This window comes from Carassius gibelio, chromosome B5, assembly GCF_023724105.1.
Source record: "Carassius gibelio isolate Cgi1373 ecotype wild population from Czech Republic chromosome B5, carGib1.2-hapl.c, whole genome shotgun sequence".
Lineage (NCBI taxonomy): Eukaryota > Metazoa > Chordata > Actinopteri > Cypriniformes > Cyprinidae > Carassius > Carassius gibelio.
In genome coordinates this window covers 15857451-15884692 of record NC_068400.1, presented here as the reverse complement: position 1 = coordinate 15884692, position 27242 = coordinate 15857451, and the positions used below count along the sequence as shown (strand labels likewise).

Below are 27242 nucleotides of genomic sequence, written 5' to 3'. Positions count from 1 at the left end.
GAAGTGCTTCTCTATGAGTACACTTGTTTCCCTCTTCATATTGCAGGATTTTCTCAGAAGACTTTTATCAAGGTCAGATCATCAGATATTCGGTAAGTGCCCAATTTGATGCTGGCTAAACGGAAACAGGAAGAGGACAATGAGGAGAACAGGATTACTGGGGGTTGTAGTTCCTCAGTGAAATGCTTTCCCAGTAATCCTATTATACCGGCTCAGCCCGTTGTGCTCCAATTCTGCTGGGCCACAGGGGCCGCTGCCAGCCTTTCTGATGTCATCAGCTGATTAAGGACAGACAAAGAGATCTGGAAAAAAATATGTTTCATGCTTTTTCTTTTTCTTTTTTTTTTTATTGATGTTATTAAACTGCCCAATCCTTTAAGCTCAGTGACCCATGATTTTCACTTTGACCACACAAGTGGAACTTCATGCACTTTTAGCCCTCTGAGTCACAAATAATTTCTTACTATGTCAGAAGGTTTAGTGAGAGGTTTTATATTGGTATTCTAGGAAACAATAAGATAATATTGGTAGAAACCATTTAACAAACTAAAAGGTAAACAATACAAGTTTTGCGTCTGTAATGCTTTAGACATGTCTAGGTGGCGCTGTAACCAACCTTGTTTCAGGTGTTACTGCATTTTTATTTTAAATATCAAAACAAATCAAATCAGTGGTGAGATACAATTGCTCGCATGGAAATAACTATTTTATTTTATTTTATTTTATTTTTATTTATTTATTGTTTTATTTTTTCCAAAACTTGGTCTCCAGAATACTTTGCTGTGAAGCATTATTATTATTATTATTATTATTATTATTATTATTATTATTATTATTATTATTATTATTATTATTATTATTATTATTATTAGCACTGTGGGTAAGTTTCCTAAGAAAACAGTCAGAATTTTGAATAAGTATCACGTTTTTGTTGAAGACTATGTCTGGATGGGATTTAGAGTGATGATCAAAACACAGATGAGTCAGTCATTTCCATCAACACCCTCAAAGCTTCACAGTCCTAAACCACTTCCTGGCTCAGCGTAACTTTCTGTAATGTTAGGCATTTTCAATTTATATGCTGTTAATGTTTGATAAATGTGTTATATTACATATGCATCTGCTTAGTATGATCATAGTTTTTGCTGCTTCTTAGCTGTGTTCATCATCATCTTGAATTAATCAGCTACAAATGAAAATCCATCCGAAAACATCTGCAATGCTTGGCCTGAAGATTCAGAAGCCTCTTCACATGGACAAAAATTGTAGAAGACAAAAAAACAAAAACAAAATCAAATTTTAAATCCAATCCAGTTCAATCTAGTAGGTGGAGAGACAAATCAATGAATTCACTCAACACTCCATGAGCTTAGAAATCAGAAGAAAACACAAAATGTTCCCAGAAAAAAAGGTTTAAAATTAGAAGAAAAAGTCAAAACTGGGGATTCAGTTAAAAGGCTCTCAGACCCATCCCAGTTAATGCGTCGAATTTCATTATTTTGTTCACAGTATGGTTTTAGGGCTGCTGCAGGCTGGCAGACCAAATAAACAGCATAGCAAGAACACCAACAGATGCACATTCGATTCATGGACCTAGATAATAACGTTCTTATCTTGTGTCCAAATCTGACATAAAACCCTACAGGGTTGGAGGTTTAAAGGTACGATCAATCTGTCCCATGTTAGTCCAGCCGTCTGATGCTGGCGTACCAAGGATACTCATGACATATTGTTGAAGTTAAGTGTTATTCCTCTCAATGAACAAAGCTCAAATCTCTCTCTGCTCCTCTGTGACTGAAGATGCTGATTGAGATGACAAATCTTTGTCCTTATTTCTTTCTTCTGTCTCACGGCACATTCTCAGAGCTAAAGCTGAGAATGAAGATTCATGGTGTTTCAAGACTGTTGTGTTTTCTGCAAATTAGGAGACAGTTTTTATATAGTTGCCACACCATATTTACAAATGCATGCATCTTAAAAACAAAAAAAAAAAACATGCTTTTAGGTGGCAAAATTAAGAATTTATTCTAATCGCCAGACTTTCTTTTGCCAGCAACAATTTGTTGAGATGTCTCATACAGAACATGATACAAAGCCACCATGTCTGCATCAAACATCACTGCTTTGTTGTTTTTCAAAGCAAAATGTATTCGAAGTAAAATGATGGCATAGTGCTTCTTCTGGGACTGTTTAAAAAAGATCAGCACAATTCATACTTCACATGCTTGAAGACTTCCCCAATGTAAAATTTCTTTGATTCGCAGTGAATACAGTCTCCTGGACTTTCGAGTACTTATAGATAGAAAAGCAAGGAACATTTTTCAAGATCCTCATTTAAATCACACCCAATCGTTTTTGCTGCAACAAAAGGGTAAAACCTTGAATTGATGCAGCCCTATACCTGGGCCATTTCCATTGAATGTTCTCAGAAACCCAAGGCTAGATGTACAATAACCTGAAGGCAGGCAATTATTAGTGGCTTTACATTCATGCAGTGTTTTCATACTCTATCATAGGTTTTTAGCTGCCTTGCTATGGGATAGCATGTTGGTCTATCAATTAATCTGTTGTCATTACCTTGACCTGTGTAAATTCATTTCCACCGAAATGGTCTGGACACAGTTTGTGGCACATACACGAAAGAAGCCATGTGCATTTTTGCAATATTTAAATATTCAAAAGAGTATTGCTTTGTGAAAAGGTTTTTTTTTTTTTCTTTTTTATCCATGGGCCCACATATATATAAAAAAAGATGGTTAAAATGAGTACCCATATATATATATATATATATATATATATATATATATATATATATATATATATATATATATATATATATATATATATATATATACATACCCCTTGCAGAATCTGTGAAAATATGAGTAATTTTCAAAAAATAAGAGAGATCATACTAAATGCATGTTATATATTTAATTAGTACTGTCCTGGGTAAGATATTGTACATAAAAGATATTTACATTTAGTCCACAAGACAAAAAAAAAATGCTGAAATTATTAAAATAACCCTACTCAAAAGTTTGGGAACCCTTGGTTCTTAGTACTGTGTTCTGTTACCTGATGATCCTCGACTATCTTTCTGTTTTGTGATGGTTGTGCATGAGTCCCTTGTTTGTTCTGAACAGTTAAACTGAGCAGCGTTCTTCAGAAAAATCTTTAAGGTCCTGCAGATTCTTCAGTTTTCCAGCATCTTTGCATATTTGAACCCTTTCCAGCAGTGACTTTATGATTTTGAGATACACCTTATCACACTGAGGACATTTGAGGGACTCAAACACAACTATTAAAAAAGGTTCAAACATTCACTGATGCTCCAGAAGGAAACAAGATGCATTAAGAGCTGGGGGTGAAAACTTTTGAACACGATGAAGATGGCCAGATTTGTCTTATTTTGTTGAAATATAATTTTTTTTCCATTTAGTTCTGCCCTTCGTAAGCAACAGAAGATACTTGTTTGTTTCCCGGTACACAAATTAAGTACAATTTACCTTGATCTTCAAATTCCAAAAGTTTTCACCCCCCAGCTCTTAATGCATCTTGTTTCCTTCTGGAAACACCTTCTGGTCACACCTGGCGGTCAAGGCTCACTCCACCTGAAGTGTGGCAGCCTCTAAGGCCTTCCTGTTGTGTGTGACTATGCAGGATATATGTAACACTGCGGGTTGGTCTATGCCGCTCAACTTATTCAGGTTCTACGACATCAACATTTGAAACACTCCTGGTTCCTCTGTCCTTTTTCCTTAGTTGTGCTGAGTACATACACACTATGCAGGGACTTGAATGTCTGGCAGGGTGGGCATTCTCGTTCCCAATGCGTCTTGACGCAGCTTGAGTTCCTGAAGGGGATCGCTTCAAGGTTACATATGTAACCCTATTTCCCTGAAGGAACAATATGCTGCATCTCCTGCCATACTTACGGGATTCTTGCAAGCTTTTTCTTCTTTCTGCCAGAGGCCGCTGTTTTCACCGTGTGTGCTTTTATAGCTTCCTGGACACTACGTCACCCTGTCCTTGACGTCTCGCCCATTCATTAGACTGATTACAAACTTGATTCAGAGCATGGTCATGCTGAAGGCATTTCCAAAGTGTCTCCACACAGCATCTCCTTCCTTCTGGGAACTAGGGTTACATGCATAAGCTTGACGTGTTTTATCATGCCATGTCACTCACTTCCAATGCAGACACTGTGTCTCTGTCGTCATGATAATCAGAACTGTGAGGAATTTTTCGTGGTCAGAATGACCATGACCATGAACTTTGGTATAGACCACCATTAAACCACAAATACAAGATACCCTATTATATATATATATTATGTTTAACCACTAAAGAGACATCAGAGCCAGTGGCAAATGTCAGAAGGACTAACGCAGTTGAGGCTGCTCTCATCGGGAAACTTTGAGCGCTTGCTGATCGTGTAGTGCTCACATCTCAGAAATCAGTGAAACATATGTCGGTGCTGTCTTTATAAATAAACAGCAGAGTACTTTTACTAAACTACATTTTTTTTTGTTTGAAATACAATGCTGCATGATCTCAACCAATCAGCATGTTCAGCACCCAAGTCCCACCCATGAAAATTCCAGACCTTTGAAAAATTACTACCTCAAAAGCAGGGACTTTCTGAGGGGCAAATTTTTACCTGGAACTTTATTTAGATCCTGGTTCCTGTAGTGGAAACACACAGAGTACTGGCCCAAACCGGGGCTTAATATACCAGTAAGGACCCTGTAGGTACAAAGTTGTTGTATTTATTTATTTTTATTTTTTTATTTAATTTCATGGTCAGCCAATATGCTGTCTTTCTCATTTTTAAGGTTTTAAGGGGGTGACATTTCCTAAATTCTTGAGAAGTATAAAACTGCAGCAAAAGTCATTGTAGTTAATTTACTATGTACACATAAAAGTGGTATTAAATAGGACAGTTACCATAGCTTGAAGTTCCTGTACCCTTTGAACAAGTCAATTGGCGTTGACGGTCGGTGGATCTCCATATCAATTGATCACGCAATCTTAGCAATGGGCTTACGATACATTAAGCACAAAGCATGGTGATTTATTAGGACATTGTAATTATATCCTGGCAGAGTATTCGTGGTTTGGGTGGGGGTGTAGCAGTGGGCTAGCTCACACACAAAGTCTCATTCGCCTCATTAGCTGCTGCATGCTACAGCATTAATCAGCATTTCACGTAATGGGATGCCACTGGAAGGACAATAACGCAATGTCTGCAGTTTACCGACCACACACATCGATACTGGTCTTGGCAGGGAAAGAGGGTGGTTTACTTGACCTTGTGGTTTGAGAGGCTTATTTCTGTAATATGGGTAAAATGTAACTGACAGTGAAATGTTTTGAGTGCTTGTGTGCGTCCATTTCTTTGTGTCCTATGAGTTCATTGTGCAATACTTAAAAGATTCTTGACAAGTTGAGGAGCACCTTCTAATTAGTGGTGGTTGCTAAGGTAACCACCATTACTATTGCTCTTAGTGATTCATTTTAATTTAAAAGCTTTATTGTGTACTATCTAAAGTCCTTACTCAAAGTATTAAAACATAATATAGCTGGTCCCTGAACAACTGTGAATGGGTTATGTGTCTTGTTCAGTAGAGGTGTGCTGTATTAAATAAAACGGGTGATAAACTCTACAAAATTTAAGACTGGGCCTACCCAATCTAACAGGAAAACAGAACAATTTTACTAAGTGGAAATTTTGCATAAATGAGTATTATGTGAATCACTCAATAACATGAGTTTTTTTTTTTTTTTTCTTTTGAAAAAAAATAAAATAATAATAATAAAAGTAGCCATTAATGTCCAATGCTAATAATAACCCTGACAATTTTAAAATCAAAATGACAACTGTAAGCTATCCAGCAGTATCAGTAACATTAATATCAGCTTCTTTCTGTTAAGTGTAATCCAAACAAGCCTCATTAGAAAAACATATTGTTGTGATATTTTATGTTGCTTTTTACGCGACTCTTCCAAAGTGAAATTCCCAGTGAGTGGTACGACTGCTGTTTGCATTTGAAAACAGTGTACCCCTAAACCCCATCCTAAATCCTATACTATAGTGCTAACAAGAACAAGTGTGAGATTTTAACATATTTACTGAAGTATCCATGCCATTTTACCTTGTTTCTACAAGTGATTGAATGTGTTTTATATTTCATGGGACTCAATTCACATTACAAGTGCTGTGTTGTACCGGGTGCACTACTGAGAAAGTCTGCTATACTAGAAAATCCATACATATGGAGCTGGTTAGGTGATGCAAACATCAAAATACATTAGTTTACATAAAAAGTGTTTTAAGCTCACAACATTGTATTGTGCAAGAAACTGCATTAAAATAAGTCTTTATTAACGGATACTCTGACCCAGTATTCATAATTTGTGTAAATTAATACAAGTTATTAATGTTTTTCATGTCTCTAGTTTCCATTTCAACTGGAAACTTGTATGAATTATATGTTTATACTTCGTTGACTTTTTCTAAAAATGTAGTAGAGGCACATTTTCCCAGTTAGCCGAGGTTGATGTAATCATGTCCAAACCACAACACTGCTGAAAAGTTTTTTTGTTGTTTTTTTCTTCTTTTTAATACACCAGTTTGATAAATACATGTAAGACCATCCAAATGATGAAAATTAACACACTAAGGCTCAGCAGTTATTTCATCCATCTCTTCAAATGTTAGTAATTTGCCTTTTCTAAAATAACAAATTTCTGTGATTTGATTTTCTAATGATATATCATCTTGATAGGAAGTGAGGGGAAACAAGATTAGATTTGCCCTTTTGTGTGAAAAAGGGACAGAAGCTCTTCGTCTCACCAGAGTTCTTCAGCAGTATCTAGGGGTATTGTGTTAGAGTTTTGACTCCAGAAATGTTACTTTTATCCATGAAGTCTGTAAACACAAATACCTTTGTGAACCAGTATGACCTTGAGCAAGACACTTAACCCATGTTCCCTCAGGTGCAACCGCAGCATGTTTCTACTGCATCCTTACCTGTTAGTCTCGAAAACGAGTAGAGACTGCTCAGAGGCCACTCTTTCACCAAACAGGCTGAGATTAGAAATACTGGGACTGAACTGGTGTGAAACGATAAATCCCTTGTTTGCTGTGTGATTGCTGCTGACTTGTGTGTTACAAACAAGCATTGGTCTTCTTATTAAATATAGCATTTTAATGAGAAATAGATTATTATTTGAAACATTCATTTTGAAGAAAGCCAATATAGTTATTTCAACAGAACAGCAGAAATTACATAAAGTACTTGAAAGCAGTTTTTCAACCCACTGAATGCTCTATCGGATAGTGTCTTACAAGGTTTCAACAGAAGTGTATGGAAGGGTGTAAGCATGTGCTCGTGTAGACATTAACAGATTTAGCTTGGACAAGATCCATTTCAGCTGGTGATGTTTCTCCAGATGAGGGCAAATGTTTTTTTTGTTTTTTTTTTTGTGGGGGACCTGCGATATTTACAGAACTTGTGCTCGAGGGGGGTTTGTGTTGTGTTTAATGGGCTGTGGTTTATATGCTGTAATCTAAGAGAAGCTTTTGATTGCATGGCTATATCAAGACAAAATAGGTATTTACACTTATAATACACATTTAACTCTAATTCGTTAAGTTCCAAGTCTCCTCTCAAAAGGTTATTCATGCAGAGTAGAGCAAGAAAGCTTTTGGCCCTGTTCCCATGAGTCAAGTGACATGTGTTTAGATTAAGATGGTGTCTTTCTGTTAAACAAACTAAAAAAAAAAAAAAAAAAAAAAAAAAAAAAGAAAAGAAAAGAAAAAAAAACATTAAAGGGATAGATAACAGGCACTTAATAAGATTGAGTAATAATGATGACAATAAAATAAGTAATGCTAATAGTAATTGCATTTTCTCTATTCTAGAAATTACTCTAGTTTTCTAAGGTTCTTTTGCTCACACACACACAAAAAAAAAAAAAAAAAAAAAAAAATTAAATTAAATTAATTTAAATAAATACGTAAAATAAATAAATAAATAAAAATCCCCCATCCCAAGATTTTAGAGTAGAGAGATTAATCAGTCGACATGTCAAAAAGTTAAACCTGAATTGCATCAAGGAATACAAACCCCAAATGAAATCTTATAAAAGTAAAGTGTACATTTTGTATACAAGCAGATTTTGAGATTAAAACCATCATAGATATTTGAAGATTTAATATACTGTTCTTGTGGATTCACTCTTGTTAATGAAAATGCAATGGCTTTACAATGTCATAATCCCGTGGTACATGTATATCATTTTCTTTCTTTCTTTCTTTTTTTTAGACCACTGTGCTATATTTCATTAGAAAAAGACTGAAAAATAAAAATACAAAAGCAATTTATAGGACATTTTTCACAAAATGTGCCCAGCTTCTCTCTCTCTCTCTCTCTCTCTCTTTTTTTCACCCCTCTGAGAAATGTATGGCTTTATGCTGACCCTCAAAGAAAAGCTAAATGATCCAAATCACGGTGCTGCAAAAAAGCTTGACACATCAGCGCACATTATGCAAAGCAGTACAGAATAGCATGAATTGATTATGTTCAACCATAGATACTGCACTCGGGCACCGAAGCGACTCGACCTCGCTGAAGAACAAGAGCGCAAATCTGAAAATACGACAGAGGGAGCCCACGCAGGATTCAGTTCACCTGGCAAGCGACAATAAAAGCCAATCAAGAAAACTGGACGTCCAGCAAGAAACAGTGGCCGTCTGTACTGAACTCACTGCCAAGCTCTCTTAGAGGGTGTTGTATGAAAGGACAAGACACAATACAGTCAATGAATCCTCATGCTGTATAAACCTCATCTAAAAGATGCATGATAACAACATGGTAGTGCCTCAAATTAATTACTGCATTTTGGTTCTGCCCTTATGTAGTTGTCTTTACATCTCTAAAAATGTGTTATCCGGTAAAGAATGGCAGTTTAAGATGTACCTTTGTTCCCTCAAAGTAAAAGCAAGGCCTCTGTGTCACTGGATGTTGAATTTAATAGTAATAGTGATCTTTTTCTCGTATTCTTCTTTTTTAGGAAATGACAGACATGCTTAGACAAATATGATACAGTATATATTTTTTTGTTGTTGTTTGTTTCGTTTTGTTTTCCTTTAGTGACCTAAAATTATTTATCTCTGTATTTTTAGCTTCCATTTAACAATTACACTTACAAAGTTGTTAATAATACATCAAAAAAGCAAACCAAAAGGTTTCCAAATCAAACTGAGAAATAAAATAAAAAGGAGTATCTCTCTCTCTTTTTTTTTTCTTTGTCCTCAGTACAACATTTTACTTTCTAATTGTGTTTTCAGCAAAGTTTGGTAGTCAGGTGGTCTGATTGTTTCAAGATTTCTGTGTTGTACATGTCCAAGGCATGATTCACACGGATCATCTCACTGTTGTTGAGCTTGAGCCGATGTTTCAGCATACAGGAGAACAGGTCCAGCTGGGGCTTCCCAGGGGCCACCGGAGGGGCCAGACGGTTAATTCTCTCCCGTATGTCCAGCAGCAGGAGCATGATGGACGAGGACGAGTAGAACTGGGTCCCCTGTGTGTACGACTGATTGACCTGCTGCACGGCGCTCCTCAGCAGGTCGGCGTTGAATCGCAGGCTGTAGCCAAACACTTGTATGTCGGAGATCTTGATGTAGATCTGCCGCTTGTTGGGGTCAGATAAGTCCACCGGGCCTTGGCCCGTGTCATTCCGCAGGACAGTGGGCACCTTAGCACGGCTTCGCAGGTAGATGTGCACCGTCTCGAAGAAGGTCTTCCAGCGGTTTCCCAACAGCAGGGTCCAGTTAAAGCACTGCGAGTTCTGCAGTCGCACCTTCTCCCAGCGCGGGTATCCATGCTCACCGAACGGCATGCTCCAACCCTCCGAGTGGCTTCCGCTGAATGGGTTGACATAAACGAAGAACATTGGGTCCACGCTGCTGTTACGCATCTGGCAAATCTTCATGGACAGGCCTACGATCATGTGCAGGTAGTCCATGCGGTTCTTGTTGCTCTTGAGCGTCAGTGACATGCGCTTGCGCCACCGCGGGTCGAAGAAGGTCTCCAGGCGCACCTCGTTGCTGATGAAGGTCGTGTGGATGTGCAGCCGTGAGTCCATCTTCTGAAGCAGGTACTTGAGCTCCAGGTCCTGGAAGTCCAGGTCCGTCTCAAAGCTGATGAACTGCTCGCTGCGCTCCGAGTCCACGTTCTGCGGCTCGCAGCGCCCACGATACAGCTTGTAGCCCTTGTTGCAGGAGCCACATTGCGAGATGTTTGCCAGGCTGCACATGGCACAGCTGTTGTTGCCGCCGATCACACAAGGGATGGGGCGCTGGCAAAGGGTAGCCCCCGTGTGGCACACGCACGTGCGCTGGCTCTCCAGGAAGGTTCCCCAGAAGCCGTTCTCATTGCAGTAGAGGAATGACTGGACGCGGTTCAGCCACTGTAGCACCGATCTGAAAGCAGACAGATAACAATGTAGTCAAGGCAGGTGGGTTGAAGGATCCATTAATAATGCAGCATTGAGTCCAAATGCACAAAGCCTACGCCTCAGCCTCCTGACGTTTGTTACAGTCTAATCACTAAAATGGATAATGTATTCTGTCAAATTTTCCCAATGCACACCTCATCTTTTCTCTCGCCGCAGGCATTTTGCCTTGTCATTCTGAAAGCCTTTGGAGCTTTTCTGCTGAAAGAGGAGAGACCTGAAGGCCTGAATTTTGATTTCTGGGAGACAAAATGCTAAAGGTTATGATGACATGCTAATGAACCCAGTCTAAGAGAGTCGAATGTGGAATATTCTTACTAGATATCACTGTCTTCCATTTGACGTTAAAGACTCAGAAAGGGAATGCTACATTTAGCTGTTATTTGACTGCCAACAAGGAATTCTCCTTGCAACCAATTTTGGGAGGACAAACATTGTAGTGCTACCATTTGTTTGGCCTGTGTGTGATTGTAAACAGGATAATTTGCCTTTTATCATGTAATATATGAAAATTGATTTATGGATGTATATTATTTGCATAGAAGCAGTGGTGTAATGTAACAAATTAAAAATACTTTGTTACAGTACTTAAGTATTTTTTGGGAGTATCTGTACTTCTACTTCTAGTTTTTATATTTCAGAAAACTTTTACTTTTAATCCACTACATTTCCTTTAAGTATATTCGTCACTTACTACAAAATAGTCAGAAGAACACAGACTGCAGGATAGCAGGTTTGATGAATCTGTGGTCTGGTTTTTGCAAGTTAGACTCATAAAAACACCTTTGCTCATGTGCAAACAAGTGCGTGTAATGATGTGCAATCTGACGTTATCAAGTAGGCTATATCACCAAATCACACACAGAGTGCAAGCACATTGATTTATTAGTCAATTAAATCTCAAAATTTCAGGCATTCTACATTGTAGATGGCAAACTTTCTTCTGTATTATTTTATATTTATATAATTTAATATACATAGGCCTATTTAACTTAATCTATATCACACAAAGCATACCGTTTTTCTGCAGATTCATGAATACATTTAATTATAATTTTTACAAGTTCAGTAAAGCAAGCAATAAGTGACTTACATTTTAGACATTATATTGCTTGTTTCTGCTCAATTTTGCTAACAAGAATAGTTCCAAACAAAGATCACAGCACTGTTTTGAGTCTCTGAGCAATGGATGATGTTTACTTACTGAACGAATCAGCTGTTTGAACAAATCAGTTGCATAAATGATTCACTCATTAACAGGGTCAAATGCTTTGTTTCTGAATGGATCAGCCATTTAAATGAATCATTTAAATCTCAGCGACTCACTCATTAACATTCACTTGCTCTCACAACTACTGGTGGTTTTAATGTCAATTTGTTTTTTTTTGTTTTTTCATGTTTTAAATTATTTCACATATCAGTACTCAACGTTTTATGTTAAAAACAAAACATTAAGCCTATTTATGCATATGTAACTGCAGGTTAAATTCATCCATGTCCCCACTGAAATACATTCAACTATAGGTTAAATGCTATTTCAAATGCAGATTCCAGAAATGTTTTCTTATGTTGGAATGAAAGACACTTAGTACCGGATGAAGTGCTCCTTTTTCTTACCCAAAAATACAAATTGGAAGAAATAGATAAAACTAAACACAATAGATAGATAGATAGATAGATAGATAGATAGATAGATAGATAGATAGATAGATAGATAGATAGATAGATAGATAGATAGATAGATAGACAGACAGACAGACTAGGCTGTTGCTCCGATTGTCACAAAAATGTAACCAGATTATATTCAGACAATTCTGGCAAAAAGTTATGGAATTCAAGTTGATTTGTCCAACTGTTCTCGAATACCACACAAAATAATTCTACGGCAAGAATGTAAAAATGCATGTGAGGATATACCTCCACAATGGTTAGATATATTATAAAATAATATATAAAATGCTAATAACCTTTGCCTACATTAACATATTGTAAAAGGACTGATGTTGATAGATCATGCCGAGAACATTGATATCAATTTTTGCCATAATTGACTAAACTTCCTGTCCACCATTTTGATTTATGATGAAAACATACATTTTCAAACTCCGTCAGTCCGATTATCAATAAATTTGATTCAGATCATCTTCAGACCATGAGGGCAAAAAGTTATGGATTTTGTGTCGATATATGAAATGGTTCTCATTTAGCACATCATTAAATGTGTTGGAACGATGTCAAACTGCATCTGAGGGCTGTATCTCTGCAACGCTTTGCCATATGTACATCAAACTATATATGTGCCATTGTCACCTCAAACTGATAGTGCCACGCCAATTTGGTAGCAGTGCCACCTAAAACATACTTTTTTTCTAACTCCTCCTTGACCATTGGTCCAATTTTCACCAAAATCAAGTCAAGATGATTTTCCGACTGTGGTGTCAAAATGTTATGTATTTTGTGTTGATATGCATAACTGTTTTCGTTTAGCGCTGCTACAAATTTTAGGCACATTGCCAAACTGCATCTGAGGCTGTATCTACATCTGAGGCTGTATGTAATTTTTACATATTGTTACCAAACTTTTTATGTGCCATTATCACCTCACCCTGACCATGCCACATTAATTTGATATTTGACCTTAGATATTACTTGATGAATATAATATGATAATGAAGCCCTGAACTGAGAATTGCATGAGATGGAAGTTTGATTTTAAGTGCTGTTCTATTGTACTCTTTCAAGTAGGATGCTGCAAAATACATTTTTAAATGTTGAATTGAACTCAAACTGTGATCAACAAAGAATCTCTCAGACTGAGCCTAAATACGTTCAGTCCACCATATTTGAATTTAACCATTTTAGCCAGGCAATGTAAATGATGTATCCCTACACAAACCACTCGACCTGTGCAACCCAATGTAAGTGCTATTAATCACACTCTAACTAATCATATCAAAGGTTTCCTATTTGAAATAGAAACGAGATGAAATGAGATGTGCAAATGGAAACTGAAATCAACAAATACGAGCATTCCTTCATTATTCAGTTATCGTGAACTCTGTAATTTCCAAGACTATCAATATTGAAATAAAAAATGTAAACTTATAAGCATCTCTCATAATAGATTTGCACATGGCATTCAATATATATATATATATATATATGAATAAAGCAATATTCCTAGTGAAATGTTATTTGATTTTCACTTTACTCCAGATTACCTGACTAATAAAAAGCTTAAGATTAGTCCTTTGGATTTGAAGCCATGCACAGTCGTCTCGCTTGTGGCATTTAATATTGTATTTTTCATATTTATTTGCAATAAGCAAGCTTTATGCGGTCTGACTCCCATGTGTTATATTCTCTAACTGCTTTCCCCAACATGGATTTCAGAGTGGTTTGCTGGTTTTATTTTGCACAATTATTTGTTTTGCTGAAACAAGTGGCTAACTTGAGTTTGCCGTGGGGGATGAGATGGAAAAGAAGAGGAAGAATGCTGTTTGTTTTCACATCCGCATGTTTGTAATGGCGTAAAGTGCTCTGCTGCACAGACTGTGTGATGTACATCACCGCAGTTTCTCTCATAATGGATAATAGATGAGAGGAGAGAGAGCAGACTATAGATGCGAGCCATATAGTGTGAGTAGGAGGCCTGTATGTAGGTTTTTTATTATTATTATTAAATTAAGATGCTCCAAAGTGATACTGTAACCTGTCATATAACACCAAAACACAGTGTGTTAGCTGTCTCCGTATCGGCACTAGACTCCATAGACAGGGTTGGGGGGTGGGGGGGGGGGGGTTGACCATGCTCTGCACATTTTAGTCAGACAGAGAACATGGAACATATCTGTAACACGCAGGGTTATTATAATAAACGTTAACTAAGCCATAAAAAGTTATTATAAATAAAGTCCATCAATAATACATATGATAAACATGTAAAATAAAATATTTTACTTCATCGAGTTGCCAAAGAAACATTTTTACTTGATGTACTAAACTAAATAAACTTAAAACTGAAATTAAAATTGATACAAAATTATAAAGAATATAAATAAGTATGCCTATAAGACAATAAAGAGACAATTAAGTCTCCTAATGCCTAAAAGACAGTAAAAGTACATAAATAAATATGCACATATATTATACTTAATAATTATACACTTTAATAAATATGATCAATATTTAAAAAAAAAAAATACATACATAAAAAACTATTATTTTATTTCAGCCACATTTGATTGTGTAATCTCAATGTAATAAAACAACTAATTTTAATAAACTCTATAAACTATATATATTAGAGGTGGGCATAGACTATTTTTTTTTAATCTAGATTAATCTCACTGTGATCTTGAAATTAATCTAGATTAATCTAGATTAAAATGGCTCATTCGAATTCTGCCGAAGGCATTCAAAATATGTGTGTTACCAAAATAAAATTGACAAACAGTAAGTCTGTGAGAAGGGGTTTATCAAGCTAGGTGGTGCATTAGAAAAGGGGCTCATCTCCTGTTTCCAAAATGCATCACAAAGTGCTTGAAAAAGCTGTAAACTAATTCCACTTTGCACAAGGTGCAAACAACCTTACGCCTGTTTCACACCAATGTTTAAGTTTTTTTTCAAGTTTGTAGGTGTCAAGGTACAGAAACTAAATAATAGCACTGGATAGTCTTCAAAGTAAAAATGAAATATACAATCAAACCTACATTTATTCAGACACCTTCAACATTTCTCACATTATTAAAGTTTTGCTATATATATATATATATATATATATATATATATATATATATATATATATATATATATATATATATATATATATATATATATCAAAAATTATATCTGGTTTCTGAATAATTTTTGGTTTGACTGTTAAAACTACAAAGAAATTCAGTCAAGATCAGTGAGTGATTTTAATTTTCTTGGATTAACATTACAGCAGCCATTAGCTAAATTAGGCGCGGTCACTTTAAGAGAAGATGAATGCATCCAATATAATACACATCCCATTTTTTTCCCTCAACTGTTTACTTTCACTTAAGAAATAAATGACAGTTTTTTCGAGCATAATTTCCAAGGTGGATATTTTGCCATATTTTGTATGTATTTGTCGGCACAAGAGCAAAAATAAGCAAATTCGATGTTCAAGTGTTTTGAGAGGCCTTTCTCTGCGTGAGCCCTGAACACCAGAACCCTGCGAGTACTGAATTGAGCTCTTTCACATCTTTTTGTTTGTTCAAACTGCGATTTGTATTTGTTCGTTCAGTGTCGCTGTCCGTGACATGCGGCTCTCTCTCGTGCGCACCTAACGGCACGCGCTACTCCGTTCAGCTTCTCCGTGTCTTGTGTTTGGATGCTTTAATGTTTAAATCGACAAGCGGTAAGGCGTAAAAACATGTGAAAAAGATAAGCTTTCGTGACGATGCGCAGCAGTGGCCCGTCAACTGTCCTGAGCATCTTTTTAGGCTGGCCTCAGTGAGTCAGTTATATAAAATATCAAGGTGAAAGTCATCATAGCTTGCTTAGTAAAGACCCAGCTCCCAACCCAACTTTGAGAATAGATTAACGGCGATATTTTTTTTATTGCCCGATAAGAGTCTCACGTTAACGCAGCACGTTAACGCCGATAACGGCCCACCACTAATATATATATATATATATATATATATATATATACACGCACACTCACAATGCCAGTTAGGTAAATAGGTAAAAATCAGTGGCAGAAGCCCTCCTTCACAGCCTGACAATACATATTGCTACCAATATGTACAATATTTCAGTTTATACAATGCGTATATGTAAATACACAAATGTTAAAAGGACCTAAGTAACTGTTGTGTGGGTGTAAATAAGGGTCTTTCTCTATCCTAGGAATGCGCATCATCACTGCCACGGTTTATCAGGTAGAGCAAACAAAAAACATTCATTAATTAAAAGCAGCCAGTACTGTAATGTTGGGGTTTTGCATAACTGAAATGACCAGCATGGTGTGCTTACTCCTTTAATTGGATCATTTGATTTGATTAAATATCACACTGACTTTTGCGATGCATCCAGTAGTCAAATGGCAGAGAAATCCCTGAGGCGTGGATCTATCTGTCACTGCAGCGGTGGCTGTGCTTTTGCTCTGGTCAGAGCAATTTATCAGACTCGGCATCAAAGGTTGTTTACATCTACATAAATACAGTATGGGATAAAGGGGTGGATCTATCGGGGTGTCTACTACCCCACCTGCCACTCCAGAATTATCATAGAAGTCTCGTTTAAAAAAAAAAAAAAAAAAGTTTTGTTACCGCTAGATGCTCTAGGGTTATGTTAACGTGTTACTAGAATATTCTGGGTGGTTGCTAGGATCTTGCTATGCAGTTACTGGGGTGTTCATGTGTATATGGTTGATAGTGTGATCTGGGTGATTACAGACATTCCCACCTCTGTTCATAACAGAAAGTCAAACACTGATTTCACTGACCTAGTTTCAGTGTTCAGCTATTACTGTATTCCTTTCTAATGTTAGGAAAATCTAAAGTTTGGGTTGCTCTTAAACTTTCACTGCAGTGTGTTTTATATTAGTATTATTAGTTGTACTCTAATATTAATAGAACCATTTGTATTATTTAGTGATAAAAGTTCAGAAACATTTACTGTTGTAGTTTTTATTTACTTATTTAGTTTTTATATATATCGTGTATTGACTTGGTTAAATTCTGTTATTTATTTTTCATTTTAAAACTGGATGTTTTTGTGTGTGTGTGTGTGTGTATGTGACAGGAATAGAACCAGAACCAGTAACAAAATTAAATTGTATAGTTATGAACGGAATAGTGAATTTTTGATGGTAGTTAACCGTTTAATAACGTTATTTTATCTTTCCATTTAATATTAAAAATTTGCTATCAACCAATAACGAATTTTAGTAGTATGGCCTGTGCAAATGTGAGCTTACGCATCCAGCGAGTGAAATGCCTGACCACACTCAGCTGTGAACTCATCATAGGGAAGTCCCAATAGAGTTAATCCCAGGATAGTGTACGATGAATTCAACAGATCACACACACCTGCAGCACTCTTTTTAACTGAGAAATCTGAATAAAACTAAAGACTTTTACAGCCAGTTTATTATTAAAATAAAGTAAAAGAAACAAATAAAAAGTTACACTGCTCCGTTGGACAATCTGCTTGCATTCAGTGTGACCACCACTTCACTGTACAGATTTAACGGATATAAAGGATAATGTATTATGACAATGAAAGTACAAAGCCTAGCCTGTAATAAATAATATTTTAGCATCCAGATACATCATCAATATGCAATCATTTAGATTTGTGCGAAATAAGAGAGGTAGGGATCAGTTTCACCTTAAACGAATTTGTTTTTTTCGGATTGATGTTTTGATAGCCTAAACGCTTAGTCTTAACTTTAGGGGAATGTTTTTTTTTTTTTTTTTTTAACAACTAACTGACTAACTATTCAATTAGGAATTTACTGATGCAACGATCTTAGTTAATATCGAGAATTGGACCTTACTGAATTAGGGTGTGACCAACATTTGATAATTTTTTTATTGTGCTCCTATAGTCCTTTATGTGCTCCTAAACATTTGAGATTAAGAGCAAATGTGCTGCTTGGGGGGAAACATCAAGCCCTTGTTCATGGGAACTCCAGTAAGACTGCAATTGAAAGCAAGCTGCCATGAGTAACAACATATAATTTCCACATTTTCATGCTCCCAATAACACTTTTTTATAGTATATTGCTTATAGCTGCTTGTCTCAAAATAAATTGCCTTCAAAGCACAGCTCATGTTTTTTTTTGCCTTATGTGACACATCCTAAAGACAAGTGCTGTTCTATGAATGTGGAGATCTGGAAGTAAATCGAAAAGGACAAACAGTTTAATAACAGAGAGAAAATGGCTTCATCCCTTCAGAGTTATTACGGTGGTAAACAGCTGATGCTAGTACTGACATCAATGATGATTTCAGACCTCAAGAGACATATGGGAGCACGAGGAGGCTGGATATCGAACAAGCAATCGAACAAAGTGTGGAAACAGCCTTAAAAGATCTCTTATTAGGAATTTTAGCCAACGGGACATTTTTAAGGTTACCTGATCTTGGACTCTACTCAGGGAGAAGAAACAACAAAGGCAACATATTCGTGTAAAACTTGCATCAGCTTTTTCTCAGCCAGGAATAAACAGCAGCTGACTTTGAGACGCTTCCCTAAAAGTAGAAACTGCACGATTTGCAAAAGGCAAATAATTGAGCAAAGACGAGGTTAAAGCTGAGCTCTGGTTCCTCTGCCCGAGTCTAAAGACAGACCTTGTGCGTCGGCACTATTGCATCAAGAATGGACGCGAGGGAATATCTCGATAAATCACAGTATATATACAAAGGATCTGCCCTTAATAAAGAAACAGCAGCATAATCTACTTATCATAGAGGAGAAACATGCTGCTCTTAAGGCCACGTACGCTTGACCACCAGTGGGGAAATCTGCATTTTATTTGAACACTTTTTCTGTTTTGTCAATGCAAGAGTAACAAAAATGTGTGTGCAGTTTAGTGTCAGTTATTATCTATTGTTGATTAACAATAAAAAGCATAGAAAACCAGATATAAGGTGTATAAGGTGACAAGCTTGCATGACAAAACTACTTTAGTGCTTAAAACTATCTTCTATCTTTACTCATGGTTGCATGAAAATGAATAACCAGATCAGATTTAAACATAGCTGCATCATCTGCTTTTCATTTGTATGCAGCAGCGTATAAAAAAAAGAAAAAAAAAAAGAAGCAAAAAACGAGAGAAACCGGCCCCTTAAATGCACATTAAGTCTCAAAATTATGGCTTTCAGACTCCTCAGTAAGAATTTCCCAAGAAGACTTGGCAGTAATCATAAGTAACCAAAGTTTGGAGCCAAATGAAGTTTTCTTCCTCTAGATAATTGGTGTGCCATCAAACTGGAAGCAGCGTGTCTGCAGAATGGAGTTAGTTAGCTTCTATCTCTGGAGTCTATGGGGTGGATGGAGGCAGTTTGCTGCTAATAATGAGCAACGGGAAGCCGCTCGGTGTCAGCAGGAAACTCTTCCTCAAGTGAGCAGCCATCTTTCTTTATCAGGGCCTTCGGGCCGAAGAGCAGGTCAGTGGAGACAGAACGGACATCCTGAGTGACAGCACAGCTAGCACAACAACATCACTGATATATTCGGTTATTTGCGGCTGATCTGAGCTCAGATGCTTCTAATACAAATACTTTCAGCTATGACTAGATGAGTAAAGTACATCAGGCAAGTTCAATATCAATACAGCAAGCTATGTTAATTAACTTGATAGAAGAGCTGTACATTATAGTTATACTTTTTTGGGTGTATATGAGCATTCAAATGGCTCTAATTATTGATACCTGTAGTGTATCAGTATTGACTTCTTCAGAATTTGTCACAGGTATCTTGAATGCTTATGTTTCTTGGGGTGTCAAATAGCCATGTTGAATATAATGACGTGTCTTTCAGAAAACCGATGGCTGGCAGCAAATAACAGTAACAACCTTCCCAACAAGTTTTCAGCCTATGGTTACAGATGCAAACTTTTTTTACATGCTTAACATGTCAGATTATACTTGAGCTTAAAGTTTGCAATGATCACTGCTAGAGAAGTTTGCATAATTTGGACAATAGTATATATATATATATATATATATATATATATATATATATATATATATATATATATATATATATATATATATATATATATATATATATATACTACTCAATTATGTGGTATATTTTTTTTATTTTATTTTAATAAACAGTTGTTAAATTGTAGGCTATTGGTTTCATGATTTCAATTAAAATTTTTGATTACTAAAGTTGAATAATAATAATAATAATAATAATAATAATAATAATAATAATAATAATAATAATAACAACAACAATCTAGAAAACAAACAAATAGCATCTGCTTTATTGTAGCAGACATTTTCAAGTAAACTTGAGTACTGATATTTGATACTACAACAGTATAAATTGCAAAAGTATGTTTGTATCCAAAGCATTAATTGAAGTTGCGTTCTATAAGCACATGGACTGTGTTCAAACTCTATGCTTTCCCCCAGAGATTGTTTACCATGACGAATCGTTACCCCTGCTGCTTAGTTTATTCAAATAGGATGCTAATTTGGTGCACTGTTATCAGTTAGCTAAACTAGCCGCTCTGACTTTGAAGTATGAATCTAGTATGTTGCACATAAACAGAAATAGACTCTCTCACCCTCAGCAAAACAACACTCTACTTTGAAGTCCAGTGTTTAACGAATTAGCCCCTACGATCACAGGAAACTTTTCTATTTGCCGCACGCTGAACCGATAACATTCCCGTGCTTACCTGGAATTAAAATAGTCCATTGCGTTCTGTATTCCTCTCTCTCTCTCTCTCTCTGTGCTATTGCCATCAAACGTCCTTGATGTGAGCCCCAAAGAGCTCTGTCTCTGCTCTGTTCGGCTTTGATAACGCTTCAGCACAGACCTTGTCAAAGCTGCCATTGGAGCGTGGGTGAGCCACTTCCACATTAGTGACAGTTGATGCTCTCCAACTCCGTAACCGTATAAACAGTTTTTTAGTCATTTATTTTAGAGTTTGATTTATTTGCATTTCCTGAGTGTGCATATTATTCTCTGTTTGATAAGTCAAGTTTCCTAGTGGACAGATAATTGCATTTGTCTGTTCCAGGCGGTGATTTTGACACTTTTTTTTTCTAGATCACTGCACTTTTTAATTTCACTACAGTCAGAAGGATTGCTCTTCTATTTATCAATATCAACAGAATGCTTCATTAGCAATCACATATAAACCTTGTAAGGCTCATCTCATGGCTTTTGAGTATCAAGTCGTATGCATTACACAACACATATTGTTTCAAGACAACTTCTCATTCATTAACAGGGAAATAGCGGTGTTGTAAAATTCATCAATCATAAATAAACTTTAGCTGTAGAGGACAGGGTACATTGGGCTGTATTTTTGTTTTTGTTTTTTTTAAAGATGATGCTAAGTTATTTTAGGGGTATGTCAGTAGGAGGCAGCAATTCTCTGTTTTTTTTTGTTTTTGTTTTTTTTAAAGATGATGCTAAGTTATTTTAGGGGTATGCCAGTAGGAGGCAGCAATTATCTGTATTTATGAGTGATCCACTGACTCATTGACTCAAATGATTTGTTCAAAAACAAAGTTTCATTCAGTAACAAAATACTCAGTGCTACTCAGAGATGCACGATTGGTCTTACTTTGGCTTTTTAAAAAAACTTTTTTTCTTGTCGAAACAGAGATAGACAGCATTGTGACTAATATAACTTTTTTGTTGAGCTATTGTATAAAATGCATTAATTTGCGATCACACTGACTTTCAGGAAAGCAACACTCTTCTTAAAGTTAGAAGAACTTGCAGGGCATTTTTGCCTCATATCTTCAATTATATCGTAATATGATCGCCTTCATCCGGCACTGAAAATCTCTCATGATGTTTTTTTGCAAAGTTACAAAATGTCAGTTTACACATCATTAAAACAACAGTTAGGATATTAGTATATGCTAAATATTGCACACTCCTTGCTCATTTGCTTTCTTCATGCGAAGCTGTCCAGTGCGTCACAGTGTCATTTAATATTAGCCAGAAGTTGTGTTTAACATACCTGTTATATTATTATTTAAATCATCCTGCGGGCCAGATTGGACACCTGTGTGGGCCGTATACAGGGTATGCGGGCCATATATTAGAGTGAAGATACAGAAAATAATAGTGTCATTATTTAGCTAAATTATGATTCAGTTCAGTTCCATAACAATGCCAAAGGAAAATCCATCAGTCTTTAAATAAATAAATCAGTTTCAGCTATAAAGCAGCTCTGTAGAAGACAGTAGTGTCATTTTCCAGCTCATTTTATTTTATTTTTGTCAGTACAGTTAAATCTTTTAAATACCAATTTGTCAGCATGAAATCTGATTTAAATTGTATCTCATTTAGGCCAAATTCCACTAATTTAAATGGGAAGAAACTAACTGGCAGTCACTTTTGTTATTATGTGTTGTTTAGGGAAGAATACATCTAAAATTGATGATACTGAAATGATAGACTGTGGCCAAAACATGCATTCAAATAATTAAACAGAAGTGTGAGCCTACAACTAGCAATACAGATTCTCTCTCTCTCTCTCTCTCTCTCTCTCTCTCTCTCTCTCTCTCTCTCTCTCTCTCTCTCTCTCTCTCTCTCTCTCCCCCAGCAGGGATTTCCAAAATTGTTAAACAATGACATTTTACTCTGGAAAAAAATATGTATAACTTATTTTAATAAAAGTAATTAATAGTCAAATTCTTACTGAAGTATCACACTATGTGCAGTCATGAAGAAACATCAACCAATTAGAGAAACCACTGACATCATGAACATGGCAGCTTTTCACAGACTAGCGGAGCCTTTTGTTTGTGTATTGTTTACAATTTTAAATAGGTTGAAGCAAATGACAATTTGTCACAACCTAGTAAATTACAAGTTATTTTAGTTAGTAAACGAATGTTAAGGTTCTGTAATTCACTAAAATAAATATTTTGACAACCTGTTAGATAATGCTAGCTCATTGGTTAGTTTTGGGGTGTTTTAGTGTACAGTCTATAAAAATTCAGAATAATTGTTTTCTGATAAGATCTAACTCTAAATAAATAACTAAGTAAACAAAAGATCCACAAAAGGTGATTTATAGTGTAAAATGGTTTGTTAGATAATTAAAATATTTTTCACACTTAAAAAATCAAGATTCTTTTAAGAACTGCTCAGTGCAAAAAAATAAATAAATAAAAAAAAATAATAATAATGATTTCCCCTTCGGGAACATAATTTTTTAATAGTGTCCCACTGAGCTCTATTATGAGCAGTTCTTGAAATATAATACTATTTTCTTGCTGTGTTATTCTGTAAGGGAACATCAGCTCTCACCTCTCTCTGGGCATCTGGTGGTTGGGGTTGTGGTGGCAGCGAATGCTTAGACCGAAGAGTTTCCGGGCTGTGCGCTGGATCTTCAGTCTTTGGGCCTCCAGTGAACTCTGCATGATCCGGTAGCGGTTCTGAAGGTCCCAGTCGCTGCCCCACAGCAGGTGAACGCTGCTCACCGGCAGGAAGTGTGTCGCAGGCAGACGTTTCAGAAACGACTTAAACTCGTCTAAGGTAAGAGAGAGAGAAAGACGGTAAATGGCAAAAGCATATCCACATAAACCGCATATTGATACTTGGAATACATTATGGGAAAAACCTGTTAAACATGATGGAGAAAAGTATTGACTCTTACAGACAAGGATTGATTGTAACCACAAACACTGTGTCAATACTATTACATAGAGAGCCTTCAGAGTTCAATGTACAGAGTTAAAATGATTTCCATCTCATATCTTTCACTATTCAATATTTCATGTCACAGGCAACAGGCAAAACCATCTGCAATACAATTTACTTACATAATGTCAAATTTCCGAGAGTTATATAAGATGAGTTATCTATTAGCTATAGGATGTTTTACCAAAACAGTAGCCTTAAACAGTGATTAAATAACAGATTGACTGCTAGTTAACATTAACTGCATTAATCAGCAGCCTGTGTACCGAGCCAAGAAAAAAATAAAAAATAAAATAAATAAATAAATAAATAAATATATATATATATATATATATATATATATATATATATATATATATATATATATATATATATATATATATATATATATATATATATATATATATATATATATATAATTTCCCTTTTAGGAACTTTGTTTGTTTGTTTGTTTGTTTGTTTACTGTAGTTTTAAAGCTTTTTTATACTCATAGCTTTTTTATAAATATTTTTATTCAATGGTGATAAATGAATAATAATGGGGTTTTAAATATGTATATAAAAAAATATTAAATTTAAATTAGATCAATAGCATATGGTATAAATACAAGATCTTATATATATATATATATATATATATATATATATATATATATATATATATATATATATTTTTTTTTTTTTTTTTTTTTTTTTTTTTTTTTCATGTATCATTAATTTTAGGCTCATATAACTGCATTCAAATAGGCTCCATCATTATTCAGTGCACTGCATCATGTTTTTCGGCAACCGTTGTGATAAATGGGTGAATCAATTTTATGCACATTTATTAATTTAGTTAGCTAGTTAATATTTTTTACTGCACAAAAAAAAAAAGTTTGCTTTTAAGTTAATGCAAATACTCTTTCTATTTTTTTTTTTTCTTTGGACACCAAAAACAGGTTGGAAGTCTTTATTTTGAAAGAGCACCAAGGCCAAGGCCAATCCTCTGCAATCTCCCAAAATCCTGTGGATAACACTGAATCATGATTAAACAGAATAGACTCTTTTTCATGTTTACTTTAAACCATGTTTTGGTAGAGTTTGGCTTCAATCCTACAGGATCGAACACCACTGATTTAAACAAAATATATGTCACATTTTATATGGGAATCTAATGACACAGTCATTTCAGACAGCAGTCAGACGAGCATTAACTATGCACGTGCCTGTAGCCTGTGGCACATACTAGACATGTGTCTGTTTGAGTGCAGTCAAGGTTGGTTGACGGTCCATTTAAATATTTGCAGCATGGTCATATTAGTAATGCCAGTATAATGGTCTAAACATGCACTCATGGTGTTTAACCACTCAACCTGCTTGTTTCCTTTCATGTGTTTGATATGCTATTAAAATGACACAGTGTGGCATCTGAATCCAGAAAGCGCCACAGGCATAGATGCAATGACACATGACTGTCTGCAGAGTGCCTGTGTTTACTGGTGTGTTACTTGATGAAAATTATGTGTCAAGAGGAAAAAGGAACGAGAACATGCGCACACACATACACATGCACAGTAGAGCCGTAATGATACAAACGCTGTCATCTTTTCCCAAGAATACTGGCAATGCATTTATCACTGCCTGTACACATAAGGTTTCATAAGGTTTTTTTTTTTTTTGCATGTGTGCTATCTTCATATGTCATCACTGGTAATACTTATAATAAGTATCCACCAATAAATTACTCACAAATAATTAAACTAAACTGTTTTAGTTTAAACTAATTTAAACTAAATTAAATTAAACTGTAGTTAATATATTAATATACTGTACAAACAGTGTGTTCCTTATTCATTATCACTGTAATTAACACAATTATTAGTTTTTATTAAAATGCCATGAATTAATTGATTTAAAACAATAATTATCGAACACATCACATTCATATTTAGTGTTCTTGTTTACAAATACATTAAGGACACACACACACACACAGGCATATGTTTCCTTGTTTACAAGGACTCTCCATAGGCAGAATTATTTTTATACTGTACAAACTGATTATTCTATCCCCTAAACCTAACCCTCATAGAAAAGTCTATTATTTGTTATTTAATGTTTATTATAAAATTAAATAACATTTAAATAACATATAAAATGTATTTATTATTTTTCCTGACCTAATCTAAATTTATAACTATTTAGGGTTAATTAGATAAGCAATGATAATTTGGTTAATTACAGTGACAATAAATAGAGCTCATAAGTCTATTAATGTATTAACCACAGTTAACAATAAACTAACAGTTTGCACAAAAAAAAAAAAAAAAAAAAAAAAAAAAAAGATTTGTAAGAACTCTATTAGTGTACTTTATTATAAAGTGTCACCCAATCATCTCCTGACTACTAGTATTTGAAAATGATGTTCAGTTTTTACAGGTGATGACAGGAGCCTCTGGGTCTTTGGCTGTGCAACTACTCTCAACAATTGGGAAACTAAATGTTTGCACTAAAAATCCCAGAGGTTTCCTAATTTTTCAGCCTATTATGACTGGAATTATCCAGACAGTTTATATCGGACAAAACGGTGACAATCATTTTCAGTCACGCTTCTAAATGATGGGTTAAGTGATGATTTAAGAACTTACTGGCATTAAATTAAGACTTTATTAACACATTCAAACAATTATTACTTCCCTAATTGATCAACGTGACATTTCAGAAGATTCATCTGTTCATGGTGGAGCGTTTTCTCCTTGGGCCTTTCCAGAGGAATATTGCGGTGACCTTGAGGTTCACAGACTCAATTTGAGTGCCCTCTGCTCTATATAAATATATTGCAGTGTCTGGTTTTATTTGGACCTTTTATTACTGGTTAATAATATATAAGCTAGCATGCTCATAAGGTGGATATTGAGCAATCACCTTGGGGAGTAACCTATTTCTGTTTTATGTTTTTTGTTTAGAAATATTTGATAAGCGAGGTGAAAAATGTCTGTCGGCTTGTGAGCTGAATTAAATGTGATCTAAGCAGGACAGCCCTTTAACATCGATGTCATTCGGCTAACCCTTCCACAACCATTCTGCAATGTTATACAATACTGTTCATCAGATGAATGATGTTAACTGAATTTTCATGACGGAAAGTTTTAAACCAGGGTTAAGCGAAAATTGTAAAATAAAAATAAATAAATAAAATAATGTACATGTATTTCCCCATATATATAACCTTTGATACTCAATGATTCTAAATTGTACTTCAAAAATATGCTTAATTCATTGTTAGTTACCATTCCTTATGTAATGAATTTTGGAATTCATTGGTGTCTGACTGGGGG

General features: G+C 35.4%; 1 protein-coding gene across 1 annotated transcript in view; it reads right to left on the bottom strand.

Moving 5' to 3' along the window:
* Nucleotides 1-7193: 7193 nt before the first annotated feature.
* Nucleotides 7194-27242, bottom strand: part of LOC127957442 (BMP/retinoic acid-inducible neural-specific protein 1-like) — a 168138-nt gene continuing 148089 nt past the window's right edge. Inside the window, exons 7-8 of the mRNA XM_052555976.1 lie at nucleotides 23530-23752; nucleotides 7194-10495 (exon numbers count right to left, since the gene is read on the bottom strand). Coding sequence (XP_052411936.1) covers nucleotides 9355-10495; nucleotides 23530-23752 — 1364 coding nt within the window. The 3' untranslated portion in view covers nucleotides 7194-9354. The remainder of the gene's footprint in view (nucleotides 10496-23529; nucleotides 23753-27242) is intronic.